General features: G+C 47.7%; 2 protein-coding genes across 6 annotated transcripts; both read left to right on the forward strand.

The window, feature by feature from the left end:
- Nucleotides 1-5,073: 5,073 nt before the first annotated feature.
- On the forward strand, nt 5,074-12,404 carry LOC135242990 (meteorin-like protein). Of its 2 annotated transcripts, none has more exons than XM_064314392.1 (5): nt 5,074-5,481; nt 8,586-8,962; nt 10,690-10,752; nt 11,147-11,519; nt 11,607-12,404. In XM_064314392.1, the coding sequence occupies exons 1-4, from the start codon at nt 5,354-5,356 to the stop codon at nt 11,473-11,475; spliced, it is 897 nt and encodes a 298-aa protein (XP_064170462.1). In that variant the 5' UTR covers nt 5,074-5,353; the 3' UTR covers nt 11,476-11,519; nt 11,607-12,404. The 2 variants fall into 2 exon arrangements, with proteins under 2 accessions (XP_064170462.1, XP_064170461.1); XM_064314391.1 differs by having other exon boundaries at nt 5,077-5,481; nt 11,636-12,404.
- A 4,740-nt stretch (nt 12,405-17,144) lies between these two features.
- LOC135243527 (BTB/POZ domain-containing protein KCTD5-like) lies at nt 17,145-22,926 on the forward strand. Of its 4 annotated transcripts, none has more exons than XM_064315430.1 (7): nt 17,145-18,058; nt 18,923-19,031; nt 19,522-19,613; nt 19,930-20,025; nt 20,485-20,610; nt 21,667-21,732; nt 21,778-22,926. In XM_064315430.1, the coding sequence occupies exons 1-6, from the start codon at nt 17,747-17,749 to the stop codon at nt 21,697-21,699; spliced, it is 768 nt and encodes a 255-aa protein (XP_064171500.1). In that variant the 5' UTR covers nt 17,145-17,746; the 3' UTR covers nt 21,700-21,732; nt 21,778-22,926. The 4 variants fall into 4 exon arrangements, with proteins under 4 accessions (XP_064171500.1, XP_064171502.1, XP_064171499.1 ...); XM_064315432.1 differs by having other exon boundaries at nt 21,670-21,732; XM_064315429.1 differs by having other exon boundaries at nt 21,667-22,926.
- Nucleotides 22,927-23,723: the final 797 nt, after the last annotated feature.

Genomic DNA, 23,723 nt, shown 5'->3' on the forward strand with positions numbered 1-23,723 from the left:
TTCTACTGCAACAGTTTCCATTCCGGCTCTGAAGTGCAGTCGCAGGCTGAGCGATTTGCATACGTCTCTCCCTGAGGCCTGCACTGATTCACCTCCCCTCTGTATTTACATACACATGAAACCCGTCCGCCAATCAGGTCGGCTGGTGTCAGTCAGCTGACACGTTTGTGACATGATGTAATTAGGGCAGAGATCAATTGAGGATCACATGCACACAAGCACAAATGCGCGCGCACATGCACAAATACACTCACCTCACAAACACGTACGCAATACGGGGGCCATTTTACTTTTTGACTGTGCAGATTATTTAGAGGAGAAACAGGAACAAGCTGAGAAAGAAATTGAGGGAGGGAGTGAGCAAAAGAAAAAAGAAAGAGGGAGGGAGAGAGAGAGGCTGAACAGGTTATCTGTTTGTCAACATTAAGCGGAGGTAATGCTGCAGGCCTTGGCATGTTTTCTGCAGTTTTTCTTGCGTGTGTGTGTGGGTGTGTGTGTCTGTGAGTGTGTGTGTGTGTGTGTGTGTGTGTGGGTGTCTCCGAATGTGTGCGTGAGTGTGTGTATGTGTATGTGTGTGTGTGTGTGTGTGTGTGTGGGTGTCTCCGAATGTGTCTGTGAGTGTGTGTGTGTGTGTGTGTGTGGGTGTCTCCGAATGTGTCTGCGAGTGTGTGTGTGTGTGTGTGTGGGTGTCTCCGAATGTGTCTGCGAGTGTGTGTGTCTGTGAGTGTGTGTGTATGTGTGTGTGTCTCTCTGAATGTGTCTGCGAGTGTGTGTGTCTGTGAGTGTGTCTGTGTGTGTGTGTGTGTGTATGTGTGTGTGGGTATCTCCGAATGTGTCTGCGAGTGTGTGTGTCTGTGAGTGTGTGTGTGTGTGTGTGTGTGTGTTTGTCTTTGTGTATGTGCGCGTGCCCGTGTGCGTGCCTGTGCGTCTGTGGTTGTGAGTGTGTCTGTGTGTGTGAGTATGTGTGTGCGATTGTGTGTGTGTGCGGGCGCGCGCGCCTGTGTGTGTGTGTGTGTGTGTGTGGACACTCAGAGGGGTTGACATACAGAGGATTAAGTGTTTTGCAAGGCCTGATGTCAGACTGCCAAGTGAAACAGTGCAAGACGTTTCTCATTCAACTCCTCCAGAAACTGTATTTCTCGTCCAGGGCATGAAATGATACCAGTGCATGCCTATTTTATTTCCTGGCAGAACAATTCATTCCTGTGTAAAAATGCCAAGAGAGAGAAATAAAAACCAGATTCTCAGAAATGTTTCCATGTAGTGAGCTGTGAGTACTAAAAAAGAATTCCAAAATATCTCTTCCAGAGATTTTCTATTTGGCCGGCAGCATCTCCTTGAATCCATTTGAAAAACGTTTTGCTGACGCACAAGGAGGTGTCAAAATAGCTACAACAGGAAATGATAGCTTTGGTGAAAAGGACTGGGATGGAGAAGGCGTGCATACACACACACACACACACACACACTCATGCACACACACGCACACGCACTCTCACTCTCTCTCGATCAAACTCCTCCCACCCCCTGTATGCTCAGAGACCCTAGAGAGGTGCAGTGGATACAAGCCCCGGTCTTCAGAGAGTGTAGAACATTCAGCGGTCAGTGTTCTTATTGAGCGTTCTGTCTCTCCTGACCGGAGATACAGGTTGACTCAGTCAGTGTGATCTGCTGGGATATTTAAACTCCCAGTGTCTGCACCCAAACAATGGATTATATTGTCATCCCAACCCCCCCCCCCACCCCACAGCACTGACCTGCTCCTCTTACAGAGTGATCAGCACTGACCTGCTCCTCTCATCTGTGGTCAGCACTGACCTGCTCCTCTGACAGAGTTGCCAGCACTGACCTGCTCCTCTAACAGAGTGGTCAGCACTGACCTGCTCCTCTAACAGAGTGATCAGCACTGACCTGCTCCTCTAACAGAGTGATCAGCACTGCCCGTGTGTCAGTGGCTCTGTCTGTCAGACACCCTCACGCACTCCCGCCGCTGCCTGCCCTCGACCTTCGACGTGTTTGTCTTTCGGTGCGCGGCCGTGACCGTGCCGTTTCCCTCCCAGCTGTGGCGGCTGCAGAGGCACGCAGAAACAGGCTAGCATTAGCGCTAGCTCCTCCATCCTATCTCTCAGACCTCCGCCGCTTTGACCTCAAAACAATAAGCGCGTGACCGAGCGTGACATGCCCCGGCTAAGACAAGCGGCTGGATATAACCCACCTGCAGGGTCACAGTGAAAGGGCGAGGCAAGGTTCCCTCAGACCTCTCTGTAACCCTGCCCCCGCTGACCCAGGGCCAGTCAAAGGCACCTGAATGTTCTGTGTGTGGAGTTAGGACAGAGGATAGAAAAACTGATCTGAGATCAGCGGATCAGCGATTGACAGCAGAAAGTGCCCAGAGTGAACACCATGCGTGCCTAACCCATTGATAGCCCTCTCCCAACCAGCTGTAAACATTCTCATTGGTTTTAAAAAGAGGAAAGGGGTTGTTGGGTATTATGAACATGACATTAGGCTATTTGTTTATTTATATATGGTCTATGGAACTATTAAACCTAAATTACTTTTAGAAATGTATAAATATGGAAATTTATAACAATCCCATCTTTTTTTTTTTTTTTACAGTGTTCTGCTACACATGATGTATGCTCGTATAGATGCACATGGTGCTTTTTCATACAGATCCACGTTTGCTCATACAGCATGCATGCCCATGTCGATGTAAGTACAAAATGAAGTCAAAACCAAAAAAAGCCACTCCTGCTCTCAACTGAAAAAAAAAAAAAAAACATTCAGGAAGATGTGGAGGGGGTGCAGGTGTGCCATATGGGAGGGGAAAGGGGGGGGGGGCAGTTAGGATGATCCCAAGGTCCCTGACTGACAGAGGCCCCACAAAATATTGAGCTGTAATTATGTGGGGGTGGGGTGGCCTGGGGTGGTGGGACCCAACGTGAGATTTGTACGTGTGTCCCAAAATCCCTGGCAGCGCCCCTGAGTGTGTTGACACACACACACGCACAAATGCAAATGCATTCACAAGCTCATGCGTGTGCGGACAGGCAGAACTCCAAGCTTCTCCTGTACTCTCCTAATCACCCTCCGTCACTGATCTATCCTTACTTCACATGACACCTCCCCAACTCACCCATCCTTTGTCCTAGTACATACTCTCATTAATTGGTCAATTGGTTAATAATTTTATATGAACATAAGTTATGATTCAGGATTGGGCTGGACGCCCTACTGTCAGTGGTACTATACTCTAATTTTCCTATGAAAGACAGAGAGAGGGATTATCAGGAGGAGCTCCCCCCTACGTTACATGGGCATTCTCTGTGTGCCAGGGTGGGGGTCTCCAGAACAAAGTTAGCTCCATTATAAAAACACACAGAAATGCTTACACGTGTCCACGCGGGGCTCGCACCCACAAACACGCGAACATGGACTACACACGGCAGCACATTCGCTCGCTCAGTCTTCTACTCATACGCACGTAACAGCTGACGGCACTTGTTTCGACATACTCCGTTATTGTTTTGCATACGTCCTGTTGGTGCTCTCCGGCAGAACAAGTTCCTTTTGCGGCTCTGTAGCAAGCCCGCGTGCCGGGAGCAAAACAAAAACACGGAGTGTTTTTTCTTTTCTTTTTTTGCGCGGAAGGAAACCCGACAGCGAAAGTAACTGTTTCAGCGGCTCCGGTTTCTCCCGTCTAACCAGTTTCCACTGGGCTTCTAAGTAGGCGCAGCGTAGTTGAGCAAGGCATGTTTTATTACTTTATGACAAGAAGAGCCGTCTGAACTGTGAACGTATTGTTCATTATAATCCGTATTGTACAGTCATGCTTCAATAATGGGTGTATTTTTCATTACGCGTAGGCGGCGGTAGCTTTTGTCACATTTTAATTGTGGGTTTATAGGGTAGCGTTGGGGGGGTTTATGCCCAGTTGCACACGGAGCACTTAGATCTGTGCCCTTATTTGACTTCCTCATAAAATTCAGGCTAAAATCGGGAAGGGCGGGGGGTGGTTCTGGGTTTAATCGAGTTAGACGTGTGGAAACGGCAGAGGAACTGCCTCAGCTTTCTCGCCACGCTGGGTCCAGAATTTCAGATGGAATGGAACTGGCTACGCTATGCCCTATGGTGGACAAATGCATTAAGCCGTTTTTATATTGTGTTGCTCATTTGTTCTAGCTTTAAGCTAACTTGGCAAGTTCAGCACTTTTTCAAGGTGATCACCTTACCTTTAGGTGACCCACGCACCCTGTCATCGGCTGACCTGACTCGTACCCCACCGCTCAGCGTCGGCTGGTGCTCCCCTGACCTAGGCTACCCCCAAAGGTTTAACATTCTGCATTCCCGAACATGGCATCACAGATCCTAAGTCACTGCATTTAGAATAAGGGTTTGAAAAAAAATGAGTCCATGGACATGTCAAACTGTACAAGCCCCGAGATATTTTAAAACATGGTAGCAGGACCTCGGCAGAATTGTGTGGTATGCCATGTACTACATGTTTGGTTACAGCAGTATGACTTACTGTGCATTCATTTTTTCACCTTTATAGAATAATTATCAGTTCTAAATGTTTTTTTGGGCAGATTTTAGTGATGCTTGGCTGATGACTGTTGGGGTGATGATATTGCTTTCATACTTTTTCTAAGCATTTTTTTTATTTGCCTACTGTGTGCATCTGCACTATAATGTTTGCGAAAATTGTCCATTTATAAGTGCAATGAAGCATATTTCATCAGATTATGTTTTATCTTATTCATGCACTGATTTTTGGGAATACACTTTTCTTGGGACTCAAGAAGAGTGTAGGTTTGCGCAATAACTAAGATAAATATGATTATTAATTGTGGTAGCGAAGTAGAATACAATTCAGTAGTCATAAATTCTGAAGTTGAAAAAAAGTAAAAATTTCAATGAGAACAGACACATTCTTCAACTTCGTAATTTATTCAGACACGAAGAGAGAACCATTTAATCGCGTTGCATGTGATTGACAGATTAATATTAAATTTCTGTTTAATAAAAGATAATTCAGGGAATATTCACTTTGTGATAGCCTGACTAGTAAGCAGGCGTGGCCTGGAGCGCACAGCACGGCGCGGTCAGCTGGAGGGGCGGTGACGTGAATGAAGTTGGAGTAAAGTAGCTGCTCAGTGAAGTTGCTCCACAGGCACGCTGCGCCAGACTTGGGCACGAGAGGGCAGATCCGGCAAGGCGATCCCCGCGAGGGCAAAGACACGGCGTTGGAGAAAAAGGATGATCCGCGCGCTTGAAGCGCAGGTACCATGTAGCTGAAGTGATCGCGCTGGATTTATTTTATACTTGAGGACGAACGAACACGATTGCGATGAAGGCGTGGAGTAGCGATGGGACAGACTTGCTCTCGCCGCTTTTGACGTACTTGGTAGCGATGTTGCTGCTCTGCCGGACAACCAGTTCTCAGTATTCCAGTGACCAGTGCAGCTGGAAAGGAAGGTGCGCGTGATTTAATGTTTTTGACTGTACTCTCTGTGCTGTTTATCCACCAGTAAGAAGTGTACAGGGCGAGATGCACTTCTCCGTTGTCGTTCAGAATCTCTGATCTTTCTGCTCGAATTCTGTCGTCGGCTTTCGTTGCTCTGGGTCTTTTAAACATGCCTGTTCTGCTAAGTTCTAAACGAAGTGGGCTACGTCTCACTTTATGGAATCGAGGATGTTTAAAAGCCGTAGTATGGACTACTTTTTAGTGAGTCAGTTTTACCAGCGCGCACGAATAATATTTTTTAAAGTTACATGGTTGGTGAGGCGAAAGCAGAACACAACCTGTCCCAGCGGACAACCTGAGCACCTGTTACGGTATCTGCTATTGGCCGATTATTAAACACTCCCTCTTGGTTCAGGAATCCATTCACCCCTGTCAATGACAGCAAACTGTAAAAAAAAAATGGCCCTGGTGTTTAATTTTCTCATGCGTAGGGTTTTATTTTCTTCAGTGTAAATCAAATGTCTCTGTCTGGTCGTTCCCCAGTTATTTTCTGTTTGTGTTATATATCTGAAAGAATTAATTTAAAAATAAATTTACAGTTCTACAACTGTGTAAAAATTTACAAGCAGTTAATTCGTTATGTAGTTCACAAAATAAATGGCGAGTTGAGGAGTTAGGCTATGGATTTCATCTTTCTGTGTCATAATGCTGTTTCCAACAGAAAATTCCGATTGTAAATGTGACATGTACTTTAACAGTTATTACAGGTGGTAGTATATTTAAGTTCCAACGTTGGAGTAGCTGGCAACTACAAAAGCAACTTTGTCCTGTTCAAGTCGGTGAAAGAGAGAGCCTAACTGCGCGCGTTGAACAAACGCTGTGCAATAAAATTATGCGGTCGCGTCTGCTAAAACGAATGTTTCTAAAATAAAAGACATTTAACTCCGTCAACAGTCCTGTTTGCACAAAGGAATTGAGAGGGCAAGGAGAAAGCCTGTAAGATCAAGATTCCCCCCCCCCGCAAGTACCGGTTAACTGAAAAATATCTGAATGTGTTTTGGAGGCTGAATGCCAAATGTGCAAACCGCTCCTTATGGAATTGGTTGAAATGTTTTCCTACTTAAGACAGTGAGTTTTAAAAAATCAGTCCTGACTCCCTGACTCCTGAACCAATAATCTGGTGTCCATTAGCCTGGGTTTCAGTTAAACGTTTGCAATTGCTCACCAACAACTATTTTTAAAACCTAATAAAAACAACCCAATAAAAGGCTGTACTTGGTGAGCCCATGCCTGTTGGCTAATGTGGGGGTGCATCTGCAGTATCATGCTGTTGCAAGAGGAGAAAATTGTGACTAATTGTGGTGCGCCTCGTTCGATGGAAGGCAAATGTTTCTCTATAAAAAAAATTCCTACTGTTTTCCATTCAGAGACTTTAAAGCCTTTAACGTTGTAGTATCGAATGCCATACGAAGGGATTTCTCTTTTCAGATATAGATTCTACTGATTTGACGAGACATGTGGTATAAGGAGTAGAAGCAGGCATGCAGCAACTGTTTCTCTCCTGGTGTTGCTGTGATTGGAGGCTGTGCGTGTGTCGGTTTTTATTCAAATCGACCTAGTCTCGTGATGGCAACATTGCCAATCTTAGTACTATTTTCAGAGGGTGAAAAGTTCTTGGAAAGCCACAATAAAACTGTCCGTGTTTGTCTGTTGAGATTCGCTTGATCATGAGCGCACGTGACAGGTCATGCAGCCAGGCTCGCGCGTCTGGGGTTTTGCACCTTGCCCGGGAGGATATTAATCGCATTCTTTCCGCTCTGCTGCTGCTGCTCCAAGAAAAAAAAAAAAGGTTTCCTGTTGGCACGAGATTCCACTTGGTCACAAACCAGCAGCAGATCAGGTTCAGCAGTTACCTTAATTAACACCTCTTCGTCAACAGCAGAATCTCAAAGCCCACACATTTTGTCCGTTTTGCCCAGATCCATTCTCTTTAAAGTATTTTTAGCCTTGGCTGGCAAAAAAAAGCACCATTCCATCTCATCCATTAAAACTGCCAGGCAGTATGATGAATTTAACATGCCTATAAATATTGTCCCATGGGTAGCAGTCCAGTTTAATTGTCGATTTTAAACATCAAATGTTGTGAAACTTTGTTCCGCAACATTGGTAAATGTTTGGTAACTAAATTATATTTTGGAGAATAAAAAGCGTGCAGCTTTATGTTTCTTTTTAATAAGCTCACCACCGTAAGCTAGCACCTTCTGATGTCATTGGGTGTGCACCCTCTTGTTTTGCATTCGCTTGGGAAGATTAAAATTGCATGACTTTAATTTTCCAGTGTTGCTGAATGAATCTGTCTGAACTGAATGAACTTCATACCCCTGCCTGAATATCTTGTTTGCTTTTCATCTGAAACCATGTGTGGAATTCCACGGCAGAATTCAGCTGAAGTGAGATCAGGACAATATCATTGCTTTGTTTGCGACGATGAGTCACTTTGGCTCTGTTTAGAATCTGTTTCCTTAATGCTCATCTTTATCAGTGAGAAGACATCAGCTTTGATGTTTGCTGGTTATTGTAGTTCTTCAGAGTGGTGGACGGATACCTGCTTTCAGATTTCCAAATGAGCAAGCCAGGCCCTGCACTCACAGGTCCTATGACTGGAACTCAACAGTTGGGGTGAGGTAATTAGCCTCCGCCTGCCAAGGATAGACTTTGGCTTAAGTAGGCCAGAGTCCCTCAGGTGACATTAGTTCCTCCCAAGAACAACGTGCCACGTGCCCACAGGCGACCATTTTTTGAGTCACTGAGAAACACACTTCTCTGGCAATCAATGGTACCCCTCCTGCAATACTACATTGGACCAGTAGGGGGGTAAAATAGTAACCGGCTCGCACAGTCAGGTGCATCTGAGGACTTGGGATGACACTCTCCCCAGGTGAGGGCAGTGTTGGCACAGTGGTGGCTCCGGAATCGTAACTGCTGACACTAAATTGGGGAGAAAAACTTTGCTGGTGTGGCTTTGGGGGGGGGGGGGGGGGAATTATTTTTAAAAAAACAGTGAAATATTTTTTTTAAAAATTAACGAACGCATGGCCGTCTCTCTGCCCCTCAGCGGCCTGACGCACGAGGCCCACGCGCGGGACGTGGAGCAGGTGTACCTGCGCTGCTCCCAGGGCTCCCTGGAGTGGCTGTACCCCACGGGCGCCATCATCGTCAACCTGCGCCCCAACACGGCGTCCCCGGCCGCCCGGCGCCTGACCGTGTGCATCAAGCCCGCGGTCGGGTCGCGCGGCTCCAACGTCTACCTGGACAGAGCCAGCCGGCTCCGGCTGCTGCTCACCGAGGCCCAGCAGGCCCTGGGCCAGGTGCACTGCTTCGGCATCCAGGAGGGGGCGCTGTTCATCGAGGCCATCCCCTACCGCGACATCAGCCGAAAGATCACTGCCTTCCAGTACGAGCTGGTCAGTGCCCAGCAAGGTCCATCCACAGGTGGGATTTTTTATTTATTTTTTTTTCCCCCCATTTTGGTTTTTATTTAATCAATCTGTATTCCTGGTTTTTCTCCTCTCTCACAATTTTCAATACGCAATTCTGTTCTCAGAACCAGTCTCATAGCTGCGACACCCTCTGTCAGTTTGGGAGAGTCTGTGCTCCAAAATCTGTGCTTCCGGCTGTCACTTCACAGTCGTCCAACTAAGTGGTACGACTTTGCCAGTCCCTGTCCATCCTTGATTAACACGTAGATACTGTAGATATACACAGATATACCTGATGTGCCTGAAAAAGAGACCTACAAGACAACACACCTGAACCAAGACTCTCCACTCATGTAAACGAGCTCTTCCTTAAATGTGGACTTGAGTTAAGTTTGGAGTGAAATGGTGCAGCACATTTTTTTTCAATTTTTTGGGGAAGTGGAGAAAAAAAAGGTAAGAAGGAGAGAGGGAAAGGAGAGCAACATGATGCAGTGAGATGGGAAGAGAGGCAGGAAAAGAGAAGCCGTGATTGGGAGGGAGATGGAGAGAAGGAGAGAGGGATAAAATTTGGGGACGGAGACCTCCTTTCAGAGATGCCTCCAGTGTTCCTCCTTCTCTGTTAGGCTGGGTAAGGTGAGTGGCAGCCTAGGCGGAGCCACACAGTCCTGTCAATCACCGACTCACGTGTGCTGCGGAAGGTGCAGCTGTCTGTAACGAGGCGCTGCGATTGGCTTAGCTTTGCCACTTGACCGCACCATCACTGAGCAGCGCTGAGGGTATCAGGGTGAGGAAGCAGGAAGCAGAACTGAAGGCAAAAAGAAGCGGAGGTTGGAACGAGCCGCAGCACCGCTGGCCGTGTGACTCTGGGAGATGCTCGCCATGTGCTCCTCTGGCCCCCCTGTGCCAGACGTTCCCATCTGAAAAAGCACTTCCTTCACTCTGCGAGACGGCGGCCAAACCACATGGCTTCCAGTCCACTGAATATGCGGGAGTCTTCATCCTCCCCTGCCAAAGCTCAATATGACTGACATCAAATTTATCACATCTGCTGTTTTTTTTCTTTCGTTTTTTTAAAGCCAGGGATCGTGTGTCAGCAAATGATGAGCGGGGCTCAGTGTTACAGTCGAAGTGAGGTTTTTTTTTATTTTTTTAAAAAGCCAAATCCGACGGCTGTTGGATCTCTTCCGCGGTTGGGGCCGTGAGCCCAGCTTTCTCCTTCGTGCGGCTGTGCTCTTGCTCACGGAGGCTGGTCCTGTGAGCCGAGCCGCTCATCCCTCTACTCCTGTTTATAACCCTCTGCACCACGATCCTGCCCCACTGGGCCTGCAGTTCTGTGTCTCTCCCTTTGAGTGGAATGTGTGCAAATCACTCCAGATGTAACAGTCTCTCTCTCTCTCTCTCTCTCTCTTTGCCTTCCTCCCTCCGTCTCCCTATTTCTCCTTCCATCCGCCCTCCCTCACTCCTTCCCTTTCTTTTCCCATCTCTCTCTGAAGTGATTCTGGTCCAAGCTGGGTAGTTTTTCTTGCGGGCGGGGCGGGGCGGGGTAGAGTTTGCGGGGTTGTGTTTCATGTCGCTCGTGAGGCACATGCAGCCTGGCAGACCCCGCCCCCGTGCTAGGGCCCATCGCGGGCTCGGGGCGGTGCCAGAGGGCCTGGAGCCTGGGAGAGAGGGCTCTGCCGAGCCAGGCCCATCTCTGTACAGGCCTAGCGTGAGCCTGAATCTCCCCTCTCCCACCCGCAGGCCCCCCCTGCCAGCCCTGCAGTGATGAGGAGGTCCTCATGGCTGTCTGCACCAGCGATTTCGGTGAGCTGCGCCCCGTGTCTTCACTTTTGCATCCATATGTACTCACTTTCAGCATTTATTAATATCATAAACTCTAAAAGCAGGAAGTGGGAGAAGTGGGCGTGTCCTGATCTAACAAAGTGCACCTCAAAGGTGTTTTTTTTGCATTTAGTAATTCCCACAAGCCCTACTGTCAATGATGCAAAACAATCTCAAAGCTTTCCGTTCTCATCAGTATTGATCAGTGAAACCTTTCTGATGTTTAAAGAAAAAAAAGTTTACCCCTCTGTCTCTGCCTGTTCTCTCTTCCTTTCTTTCTCTCTTTCTCTCTCTCTCTTTCCCCCCCTCCCTCTGTTTCTCTGTCTCTGTCTCTCTCTCTCTCTCTCTCTCTCTCTCTCTCTCTCTCGCTCTCCAGTGGCCAGAGGCAGTGTCCGGGGGGCGGAGGAGGGGGCGGGGCAGTCGTCCGTTGCCGTGACGCTGAGCTGGCTGTACAGGGAGAAGAGCCGCGTGTTTGCGGCGGGCGGCGGCCGGGCGCGGCGCTGGACCGGGCAGGTGAAGACGCCTCCGCGGTGCGGGGCGAATTTCGCGCGGGGCCACGCCGAGGGCGAGGAGTTCCTCCTGACCGGGACGATACGTTTCGGGGAGGCGTGGCTGGGGTGCGCCCCGCGCTACGCGGACTTCCTGAAGGTGTACAGGACAGCGCAGGCGCGGGGGACCAACCCGTGCCACATGGATATGGACTGAGTCCGGGCCTCCCAGGCGGGGCCGAAAATGAGGCAGAGCACCAGGTGCTGGCCTGCGGAGGGCAGAGCACCAGGTGCTGGCCTGCGGAGGGCAGAGCACCAGGTGCTGGCCTGCGGAGGGCAGAGCACCAGGTGCTGGCCTGTGGAGGGCAGAGCACCAGGTGCTGGCCTGTGGAGGGCAGAGCCCAACCCTTCGGACAGAGGACTCACTGGCTACTCTCTCTTTCACGCACACATTCTGAAGCTGCCGTCCGCACACCCTGGACTCTTAATGCTGCTGTTCCTTTGGAGAGGAGCAGTGTGCGAGTGTGTGTGTGCCTTAGAGAGTGTGAGGTGGAAATAGGGCGAGACTGAGAGAGAGCAAGACGGAGATAGAGAGAGAGAGAGAGAGGGAGGGAGAGAGAGAGAGAGAGAGGGAGGGAGAGAGAGAGAGAGAGAGAGAGGGAGGGAGAGAGAGAGAGAGAGAGATGGAGACAGCTAGATGGGGAGTGAGCAGGCATGTATCTGACAGCTTGTGTGTGTGTGTGTGTGTGTGTGTGTGTGTCCTGCAGCACTGCGAATGAGCAGTATGTATGTAATGTGAGTAGTGTGTTGAGATGTGTGTTCTGTGTGTGAGTAGCGTGTTGAGGTGTGTGTTCTGTGTGTGAGTAGTGTGTTGTGGTGTGTGTTCTGTGTGTGAGTAGCGTGTTGAGGTGTGTGTTCTGTTTGTGAGTAGCGTGTTGAGGTGTGTGTTCTGTGTGTGAGTAGTGTGTTGAGGTGTGTGTTCTGTGTGTGAGAAGTGTGTTGAGGTGTGTGTTCTGTTTGTGAGTAGTGTGTATGTAGTCTGCAGACTGTAACAGAAAGTCCCAAGTGCTTTGTAAAGAGCTTGATGTACAGTTTTGAAAATGTTTCTTATGACAGAAATGTATAAAGCAGAAACCTTCTATTTTATTTTTATTTGTAAGAATTTTTTCATGTTACAGTACAATTTCTGCCTGTTATTTTTCTTCAGGCTAGCAAATTGCAGATTGTACTCTTGCTTTTCCAGTGAATGAAACGTTTTCCTGGAACCCTGTATCCTCTTTGTGGATGGACAAAGTTTCCTCCCTCTTACTCTTTCCAACTGAAGTGTACCCATAATGACTTTCACTAAGTCAACGAAAACCTGAGCTCCAACACCCCCCCCCCCCCCATCTCCAAGAATCAAGCATGCTGGGAAATGCAAACAGTTTCCATGACAACGATAAGATTCCAGCCTTTCCATTCTGAGCCTTCTGGCTCTGGCCCTTGGTCAATGGAAAGGGGTGCAGCGCATTTAGGGATCTGTTTGCTCGCTGCTGTCCCATAAAACCTGTAGCTCTGAGAAGGAGCTGGCATGCGTTGGCACGCAGTTACGAAAGGGGCCTTCCAAAATGCAGTAGGGTATTCAAAAACATTTTCCTTTTTTTTTTTTTTTACTTCAACCTCAAAGAGTTCTGGGATTCGGTGTTTCCCGTGGAAGGCGTTACCTACCTACGTTAACATAGGCATCCACGAAATGTTTCCACCCCAGTTCACCAGTTTCGGGAGCGCTCCCCGTCGGGCACGCTAGAATAATTAGCGTTGTGTCGGGTCGGCCCGGGCCGCTGGCGCCGGCACCGCAGGGCTTGATTGGAGCGATGCTTCTACAGTCGAGGCGTTGAGGGAAGCTCAGCTGAGACGGCGCGAGCGCGGGGCCGGCGGGCCGGGAGAGTGGTGGGGCGGGGCGGACCCGGGGCGGGCCTGCCGCCGGAGCGGAACAAAGGCGCTCTCTGTGGAAAGCGCGGTGCCAGCGAAATGCAGAGTCACCCGGCTGGTGAGGAGGAGGAGGAGGAGGGAGGGGGGGAGGAAGGAGGAGGAGGATGGGGGGGGAGGTGTGGAGCGCATGAGAGCGAGGTCACTGACGGAGGAGGGGGGGGGGGGCGGATTGAGACAGAGGCACCTCAGAGCGTCCCGTGGAGCGGCTGACATTTTCGCCTCCCGGGGCAGGGGAGGAATTCGGGGAATGTGTTGACTTTGCCGCCCCGCTCGCCGGGGGCCCCTGACCTCTGCTGCTCCGGCGCGGGCGGGCGGCAGGCCGGGCGCACGTGGCGCTCCCCGTCCCCCCGAAAACAAACGCTTCTTCTGCCGCCAGGACGCCCAGCGCCCGCTCACAATCACTACCCAGAAGGCACTGCAGGAGCTGCCACACTGCATGCTTACTGAGGGTCTAATCTAACATGACTTCTACATTATTATTATTATTATTATTATTATTATTATTATTATTATTATTGTTATTATGATTATTATTGTTATTATGATTATTATTGTTATTATTATTATTATTACTGCATTAATTTAGCATATGCTCTTATCTAGAGTGACTTCCAAGTAGATTTGGTAGGTTTACATGGTTTCGGCTAACATACTGATCCGACACAGTATCCCAGCTTTGCTAACACAGTGAAGAGACACAGTTTCCCAGCTTTGCTAACACAGTGAAGAGACACAGTCTCCCAGCTTTGCTAACACAGTGAAGAGACACAGTCTCCCAGCTTTGCTAACACAGTGAAGAGACACAGTCTCCCAGCTTTGCTAACACAGTGAAGAGACACAGTCTCCCAGCTTTGCTAACACAGTGAAGAGACACAGTCTTCCAGGTTTGCTAACACAGTGAAGAGACACAGTCTCCCAGCTTTGCTAACACAGTGAAGAGACACAGTCTTCCAGGTTTGCTAACACAGTGAAGAGACACAGTCTCCCAGCTTTGCTAACACAGTGAAGAGACACAGTCTCCCAGCTTTGCTAACACAGTGAAGAGACACAGTCTTCCAGGTTTGCTAACACAGTGCACAGACAGTCGCCTAGCTTGGTTAACACAGTGGACCCCCTTAGCTAATAGCGCCCGCAGATACAGTCTCTCACATCATCAAACACAAAGCCCTGACACAGAAGCCCCACAGCACACGGACTCGCCTAACGCAGGGTGCAGACGAAAGGTCTCCCATTTCTGTGTCTGTCTTCTTGTGAGGGAGAGATTCCTGCCCTGCTTCCCTGCACAAAAACCCTCTGTTTGTTTCTGACAACAAATAGATGTCGCACACCCTGCCAATGGCACATTTATTTACTCTAACCTTCCAACACACAGACACGCTCACACAAAAAACCCTGCCTTCATTCCCCCTAGAAACTGGAGTGCCATTTAAGAGGTCTCCTAGCAACAGTTTGGCCAGGTTTCCAGGGCAACCAGTTTCTAATGATGTCATGGCTCATTGTTGGGGTACTGGGAAGAGGAAGTTGGCTGTGCACGCTGGGTCAGGGTCGAAGCACAGCAGCTCAGGCTACAGGCAGCCTGCAGTGCTCTCTATGCACCTTTTGAATGGTAACCTACAACTTCTGCAGTTTGACTCGCAAATTTCCTGCCTGTGGCTCGATTTCAAAAAGTCTTGCACCGCGACTGCTTCTTTGCTAAAGTCTTTGTCTTATGTGAATGCATATGTGTATGTGTGTGTTGAGCATGTGCTTTCGTAAATATGTGTATGTTTGCGTATTGAGTGTGTGCTTGCATGCATGTGTGTATGTACAGTATCCCTTCCTGTGGTTTGCATTTCCCAGGATGCTTCAGTCTCATTTCTAGGCTTGTCCTGCCCCCCCCCCCCCAGGTCTTGCTGTTTGCAGAATCTAAGGAGCAGTGTCTGCATGTGCCCTGGAAATGGGCCATGGAAACCAGGGCATCAGCCCCCCCCATGGCGACCAGGCAGTCTGCCACGACCTCTACATTCTGACCCTCGGAGAGGGGCGGGGGAGGGCAAGCTTGGTTTGGGCCTGGTGAGGGTGAGGGCGAGGACTCCCAGCTTAGTAAATTCATTAGTTTGCAGCAGCAGGTGGGCTCACGTAAGACCACTCGACATCCACGAAGAACACACAGCGGGTATTGTGCAGTGGTGTTTTCAAATCAGATGGACCAGCTGTCTGTCGTATCATATCAGGGTGGATGATAGATAGCAGACGAAGCACTGCAAGAGAAAGACTGGCACTGAGACCAAATAAACAAGCTTTAAAATCTGCGGCTTCAGCACACCGTACACTAGCACACATCTGCCTTCCATACCTGTATTACCCGTGGTGAAATCAGGAAAATAATTCTTTAAATATTTTTGATAACACATGTAGGGTGATTACAGAAAAACAAACCTGCAGGCATCTGATGGTGGGGCTGTAACCTACAGTAACTCCTGAAGGTGACTACTTAAGGGGCCATTGCTTATTTTGGCTTGTAAAAACTGGTTCTTAGCATTTTCTGTTTGACATTTTCTGCCAAGACAGAATGAGGACACCAACCCGTAGTAACCTCTTTTTCCAATCTGACACCATACCGGCCGGCCACCTGATCTCTCAACCTGAAAAACTGACTGCCTTTTGTAAGTCAATCCATGTCATTATAATATATATTAATATAATTTCATTCAGGTGAAAAGTTAATCTACACTTCATATGGTTCTGTAATTACTTTCACTGGCAAGCAGAGAGAAAATTCAGAGCCCGGGCTCAGATTTTTCAGCTACGAAAGTGACTGCAGTACAACAGTGCCCCCCAGTGGCAAAAGTTGACACATCTGTTTGTTGCCGAGATGCACTTACTGGCCAACAGCAAGAATTTCCACTGGAAGGTAGCTTATGAGAGACTGCGAAAGAGCGAACGAGAGGGAGGGATGTGTTCAGGGCAGCGCAATCCCTCCTGTGCAAAGTGTATAATCTGGAAGTGCATGCCTTGTAGATAGATAGGGTGGGCGGTCGCAGTGCCGAGTACTGGAGGGAGGAATTAAGTGATGTGCCGATTTAGGTACGCCAGGTGAGCAACAGCATTCGGGACCAGTTAAAGTGGCCAGACTGGCACACGCCCATTGGCCAGCCATATTGCTGTATTAGGACCATTAGAGTAGTCCAGAAGTGAAATTAGCAGGACCTGGTCCAGCAGCTGAGAACGGATGGACAGGAAGGATAACTCCAGTTGTTGTGAGGGGCGTATCTTCAGCATGGCCACTGTGTGTAGGGTCTCTAGAGGCTTGGTTAGCCATGCAGGGTCACACCAAGGCTCTTCACAGAATAAGTTGAAGACACTGAAAAGCTTTTCACAGTGATGGAAGCACATTACGAGGGTGGCAGTTTGCTGGGAGGAGCATAAGCTCTGTTCCCCAGGCTTAGTTGAAGGCAATGAGTAGAAATCCGGGCTGTGACTTCAGCCAAGAACGTAGAGATATGAACTTAAGTATAAAGAGGGCAAAACTGACAAGATGTATGTTGTCTGTAGATTTTGCAAATTGAACGTTTTGGGTAAACATTTTGGGTACAGAGACAGGTTAGTAGTAAGGCACATTTTTGGGATAAACTGAGAGCTGTTGCTAAGAGAGGCGATGAAAGACGATCTGTATCATCAAAATGTCCAATTTAGCTGCCAAGAAGCCAATGAAATATATGCATATTTAAGGGTGACGAAAAAAGTTTATCGACATTAAATCTTATGGGTACGCTTTACTGATAGACGCTTTTTTATTATTGTCAATAATATTTATTATTATTGACAGCAATTATTACAGGCCCACAACTGCATAAGAACCAGAGACCGTAAAAAATAAGAACAGATAAGAACATAGCCCCTGTAAAACATTCTATGGGAGAACGGAAACGGAAATTGCGACTGCGTACTGCCACAACAACAATGGAGTCTGAACCATACCGTTTTGAATTTGGAACAGATGAATGACACATTTGGAATGCTTGTGCATTAATACTTGTGAAAATATTACGGAGGTTCATCCTGTATTCTAACTGAAAACTTGTCCAGAACTGATATATCCATGTTTTATTTATCTTTCCAGTAACGCATGAATTTAACACGGAAGAAATTCTGACCTCACTGTGTTCAACGTTGTCAAACACTGTTGACTAATTTGCAATAAGGAATGACACTTGGGTGCCAATTTATTTGAGAAAACATCGGATAGGTTGCTTGTAACTCATCATCTCCGAAAGTACGCTTGATTTGTGGAACAGGTTTAATTAAAATCTAGTTGGATGCAACCCGGAAGTTCTGCCTCTCCTCTGTTTACTTGTGTTTTCTTAGCTAGCCAGTTAGCATTAGCCAGAACTGCCCATTTTATCGAGTCTAATGCGCTCCACTGCCTCCTTCATCCCCCCGTGTTAAAAGACACGGCATTCGACATTGATAGGCATTGTAATATTTTGTGTATGTGAGAGACCCAAACCACGGATATACTGCAGAGCTTGCTACATATGGAGTCAAGTGGCACTAGTACCATAGAACAGACAGGGTCTCGATCTGTTAGACTCGCCTCGCCTACTTTGATAATTCCAGCGCGGAGCTCCATGTGCAGTCCTGGGGTGTCGGCCCGGCCAGTGTTCGGATTTCCCCTAAAGAGCAAACAAAGTTCCCCGTCCGAGCAGTCGGATAAGCCAGGCTCTCGATGGGTACGGCTCAACGTCGGTGGGACCTATTTTGTGACCACCAAACAGACTCTGTGTAGAGATCCCAAGTCTTTCCTATATCGATTGTGCCAGGACGGTCCAGATCTTGACTCGGATAAGGTGAATAACTTTAGAAATGTCCTAATTCACCGGGTGGTTGTTTATTTGCATTGCTACTTCAGTACTTCAATGATAATGCTGACCGAATCATCTCATCGATTGTAAGTAGCGACTGTCTTTTATACATCTTAGTAGCGGTACTAGATATTGGTCAGACTTGACAGAATTTGTAATCGTGTATGATTTGGGCTTGTAATACAGAGACATCCATGGCCCTGTTTGGTTAGATCGTACGGGTTTCGCTTTGAATGTGCCATACTCTGTACCCATTTATATTTTATATTCTTTATAAATAACCTGCAGGCATACAAGTTGGTTATTGTCTGTGGTAGATACAAGAGCTCACGTTCATCTAGCTTACTGCCAGCTTTCAGTTATATTTTGCATAGTTTGTTAGGTGCTGGCATGCAGTTTCAGGGATGTGATATTTTCAGTGCATGGTGACTCAGTCCAGCATTCAGCCTAGACCTGCCTCACTAAACATTCCTTAAATGTACGGCAGAAGAACACTATATGCAAACACATAAGTAAAAGGGATGTGTTTGTAAATGGCTAGACTGAATGTAGTTTTTTTTAGACTTTTTAATGCAAAAAATAATTAATTAGTTTTTTTTTTTTAAAAGAGCTAGCCAGTGTTACGTCATGTTAGTGATTGACTTGGCTTGAACCCTATTGCAGTCCGACCAACATAAGATTATGAATTATCAGAAGTAACTTATGCATGGTTTGTGAGTGGGAATGGTGGACGGTTGCAGTCATTTGAGTGGGAATGGTGGATGGTTGCGGTCGTATGAGTGGGATTTGTGGGTGGTGGGTAGCATGCTGTTCACCCCTGATGTCCCGACACCTCTGTTTGCCGTACAGGACGAGACAGGGGCCTACCTGATCGACAGAGACCCCTCCTACTTTGGCCCCGTCTTGAACTACCTGCGCCATGGCAAGCTGATTATGAACAAGGACCTGGCAGAGGAAGGTAACTATGCAAGGTTAAAACAGTCACAGATACATTACACAGCACTACAACAATCACAGACCATTACACAGGACTGCAACAATCACAGATCCATTACATGGTACTACAACAATCACAGACCATTACACAGGACTGCAACAATCACAGACCATTACACAGGACTACAACAATCACAGACCATTACACAGGACTGCACAGGACCTCTTGGCCCCAAGAAGGCTGTCCCCACCCTGTGTGGCCATTTATGTGTGCTGTGTGAAGTATGATGTTTATTATGGCTTCAGGTTGGTGTAAGTGAACTTACATTTTGCGCTTTTGTTACACCGCGCACACACTTGATGGTCTGGGATTGCTGTTTGCCAGGTCTGGATCTGTTGCATGAATAAGTCAAGTGGATGCACTCAGGTTCTCTTTCATTTTAAGTTATTCTGGATACGAGCACCTGCCAAATGAGCGTAATGGAATGGAATGTAATAATTGTCTCCCGCAGGAGTTCTGGAGGAGGCGGAGTTCTACAACATCGCTCCTCTTGTACGATTGGTCAAGGAGAGAATTCGGGACAACGAGAACAGGACGTCGCAGGTTTGTGTGTGCAGTCACAGTGTGTGTCCTCTGAGATAGTGAAACGCACAGCAGTCTGTTTGTGCGCGCACGTGCAGACGCTTTCGTACAGTTCAGTCGCGTGTGCACGCAGTAACTCTGTGCGTATCTGCAGCAGAGCTGCGTGTGTGGTAACTGCATGTGTGTATGCGGGTGTGAGTAGTAATTGTGTGCATGTGTAGTGAAGCTGTGCTTGAGTGTGTGTGTGTGTGTGTGTGTGTGTGTGTGTGAGTGAGTAGTAATGGTGTGTATATACAGTAAAGCTGTGCCTGTGCACTAACAGTGTGTCCATCCTCAGGGCCCAGTAAAGCACGTGTACAGGGTGCTGCAGTGCCAGGAGGAGGAGCTCACTCAGATGGTGTCCACCATGTCTGATGGCTGGAAGTTCGAGCAGGTAGAACTGCCGATTGTGCCCTCTCCCTGGGTCGCTCTTTTAATCACAGATACCGCACTTTGTTTTTTTTTTTTTTTACTTGCCTGTTCTGGTTTGTACAGCACTTTGGGCAGCGTGAGTAGTTTTTAGACGTGCTTCATGAATAAATTTGACTTGATTTGACTTACGGCACAGCTGTGGCTTTTGAAGATCTTTGTTTGGAGGGAGAGGGCTTGTCAGGTGTCACATCTGGCTAACGTCTGACATGTCTTAACCCTGTACTATTTTATTCAGCCTGAATCGTTGTCTGGGTTGAATCATTTTTAGAGTTTACAATTTAGTATACCTGTGCCTTAAAGAGAGTGGCTAAACCGGATTGGTCAACACTAACTGGCTCCTCCCACATTAACTTCCTCAAACATTTGCTGGACCATTTGTATGCTATTAGCTCCTCCCACGTTTCTCCTCTCCCCCTCCTAGCTCATCAGCATTGGCTCGTCCTATAACTATGGCAACGAGGACCAGGCGGAATTCCTGTGCGTAGTGTCCCGGGAGCTGAACAACTCCACCAACGGCCTCGTCATCGAACCCAGCGAGAAAGCCAAGGTAAGCGCAACTGCTGGGACGTCTATGGTTTGGATTTGCTTCTTCTTCCAAAGTCTCTGAGATATCTATGGTTTTGAAGAACAATGAAAGGAATGAATTTTGCAGTGGTGCTCAGAAACTTCACTGTTGCGCACAGAAGGATGGAAAACAGACAGTGCCTGTGCAGGGCAGTTATCTGAAAAAGATGCATTCTGCACTCCTGCCACTTGGTGTCAGTATCAGTACACTGAACATAGCAGGCATAGCAGGTAGCAGAAAACACTGCCAATCTGGCATATGATCTAACTGCCTGACCTGACCTTTATTAATTTAATTAAAATATTAATAAAATATTATGAGGTGACTGTCAATCTGTTTATTTTGCTCTGGCCACTTTTTGTTACATTTTTGTTAGTTTGAGTTTGACTGTGAGTACAAATATACCCCTAAATTTTAAATTTGAGAGTATCCTTTCTTTTACTAAGCTTAGAAGCGCCATTAAATATTAAAACTTATCCTCAAACTCGCTGCCTCCACTCTGCATTTGGGTGCTGTAACATGTATTCTGGTTTCCATGGTGTTGCGTAACTGCTGGAGTCTTCTCCCTGTATTGACACAAAAGGAGAATCCTCTCACTGGAGACCCTGTCCCACACTGCCCCACACGTACAGTTAATTAGGTCAGTCTGAAGGTTCACTGTCATAGATACAAACCGTTGAAGTAACAGCAGTAACTATTTATATTGCTGTAGATGCCCTGCTGAGTTATTAGCAAGCTGAGACAATTTCAAGTGGGAAAATTGATTTGTGAACGAGAAGTTTGAAGTGATTGCGTTTCAGTGTTTTTTGATGAATGTGAAAGCGTGTAAATGGTCCGTAGTAATTAAATCCCGAGATGATAAATTCCTCATAAACATTCTGACTTGCTCCTTAGGCAGCATTTTGCAGCCTGTGTTTGCTGTGTAGGGACTCTCCACAGCCGATAACGTCCGGAAGTCGTAATGTGGCTGTCCCTCTCGACTCGAGAGCACGTGCCGTGCAGGTATGTCCATCTGTTCATTTGGCTGTTTTTTCTCAGCAGATTCTCCAGGAGCGAGGTTCACGGATGTGAGACCCGCCTCGCGGACCAGAACCCCTAGAGACGGTCGCCCCGCCACCCCCCCCCGCAGAAGCCCTGGTCCACTTTAAGCCCCGACCCCCCCTCCCTCCTGGACACGTACAACGTAGCCCCGTGCGCGAATGCCCGCACCCACAAAATGGCGGGGTGCATTGCCATGGCTTTACCTTCACAGTGTTAATCGCTCTTTCACAGTAGAGTGAAATGGGGGGCTGTGGGCAGTGGGCAGTCACAACCTTTTTTGTGATGTTGAAACATTTTAACGCCGATAACATTATCACTGGGCACTAAGTCTTACACTGACACTGCTATCGCTAACGATGGTAACGACTCCTGGGACGCACGGCAACGCGGGCCGTAACAAGCCTTTAAACAGCTGTTCCTCTGGGCCCCCTTCCCCCTGAAAAAACCGGTTTAGCCTTGCGTCCCACCTCACCTGGAGGTGATTCTCCTTCATCATCGCCGACCTTATCTTGTTCATCAGCTGCAGCCTCAAACTGCGGATACCGATTACCCTGCCTCCTTGCTGGGCTGTGTCTCTAGTTGGGTGGGGTGGGGCGGGGGGCAGCAGCAGCAGCGAACGTGGCATGAAATGTATTTGGAAATGGCTGGGTGTGCACGTGTGCTTGTGTCTCAGCATACTGTCTCTTGCAGTCAGGTTTTATGGGCCTTGGAATGGGTAAAATGCCCCCCCTCCCCCTGCTCTGGTCAGGCACGCGTAATATGGAAATTCTGGGCCCATATGAGGAACTGGCATTTGCCTGTCTTTGTGGGTCCATGCAGATCCTGGCCTGTTTTACATTGTTCCACAAATGCAAACCAAGTTTCTGTATTCACAGACGAGGCAAATGAGCACAAACACCAAAAAGCTGGTGAAGGAAAAGGGTAACTGATATTATATGTATAACAGAATATTTGAACTTTATTATTTAGCAGTGGGCACCAGTCTAGCACACCTAACCAAACTTTTTTTGTTTTAGAGATAAGGGTAAATAAGACCGGGGTATATTGTTAGAAAAACAAGGGTTTTTGACCGGAAAATTGCAGGTTTTTTTTGCTGCTTGAAGAAGGTCACAGCATCAGCTGTGTTGCCTCGCTAGTGCTTGTAGGTTGCTTCATCATATCGACCCAGACTATCTGCTATAACGCAAAGTTCATTTTAAGCTATTTTCAGCCAATGGCTATGCAGTCCAGTTGTTATCACGTATCCCTGAGTGTGATCTTCAAAGCAGTAGCAGCACTGTGATACAATTACCGTAATCTTCACATTGGTCTGTGCAAGTCCATGATCTGCAATATGTTGACTCCGCCCAGTCTGGCGCTCATGTAGACTCACGGTCCAAGTCTCCCAAGTTTTCCGCTAGACGGCTTCTGCACCACACTGACCTCTAGTGGCCCACTTTGCTTGCTGCACCCAGTGGTGTGTATCACATAGAAAAAAGTATGACCACAGATATTGCGTTTATTCTTTATTCCCTGTGTATTACAAGTCCCGGGTTGCCATGGACCCGGGCAAAGCACTGTTTAAACTACCGTGGATCTCAGTGGCTGTGTGTACAAGGATATTTGATTATTTTATTGAGACCACGACCAAAGATTCAGGTTGTGAGTGAATTCAGTGGGCCTGTAGGAAAATACCTTGATAAAAACCTGATCATTACTGTACATTGATACAGTACAGTGAAATTGGCGTTTGAGACCTGAAAGCCATCTTTTTGAAGTTGTACCTCCTAATTTAGAAACATGTACCCTAGAAGGAGCAGTCAGCCCGCCTTTGACCGAGTGCTGTGGTGTGCGGTTGAGAGTACAGTGCAGAGATGTGGGGTTGAGAGTCAGGCAGAGGTGGTGAGTCGGCAGAGTGGGCTGAAGTACAGTGCAGGTGTGGGTTGAGAGTACAGTGCAGAGGTGTGGAGAGTGCTGTGAGGTTGGGTTGAGAGTACAGTACAGAGGTGTGGGGTTGAGAGTGCTGTGCAGAGGTGTGGGGTTGAGAGTACAGTGCAGAGGTGTGGGTTGAGAGT

The sequence above is a fragment of the Anguilla rostrata genome, chromosome 17, assembly GCF_018555375.3.
Source record: "Anguilla rostrata isolate EN2019 chromosome 17, ASM1855537v3, whole genome shotgun sequence".
In the NCBI taxonomy this organism is placed as follows: domain Eukaryota; kingdom Metazoa; phylum Chordata; class Actinopteri; order Anguilliformes; family Anguillidae; genus Anguilla; species Anguilla rostrata.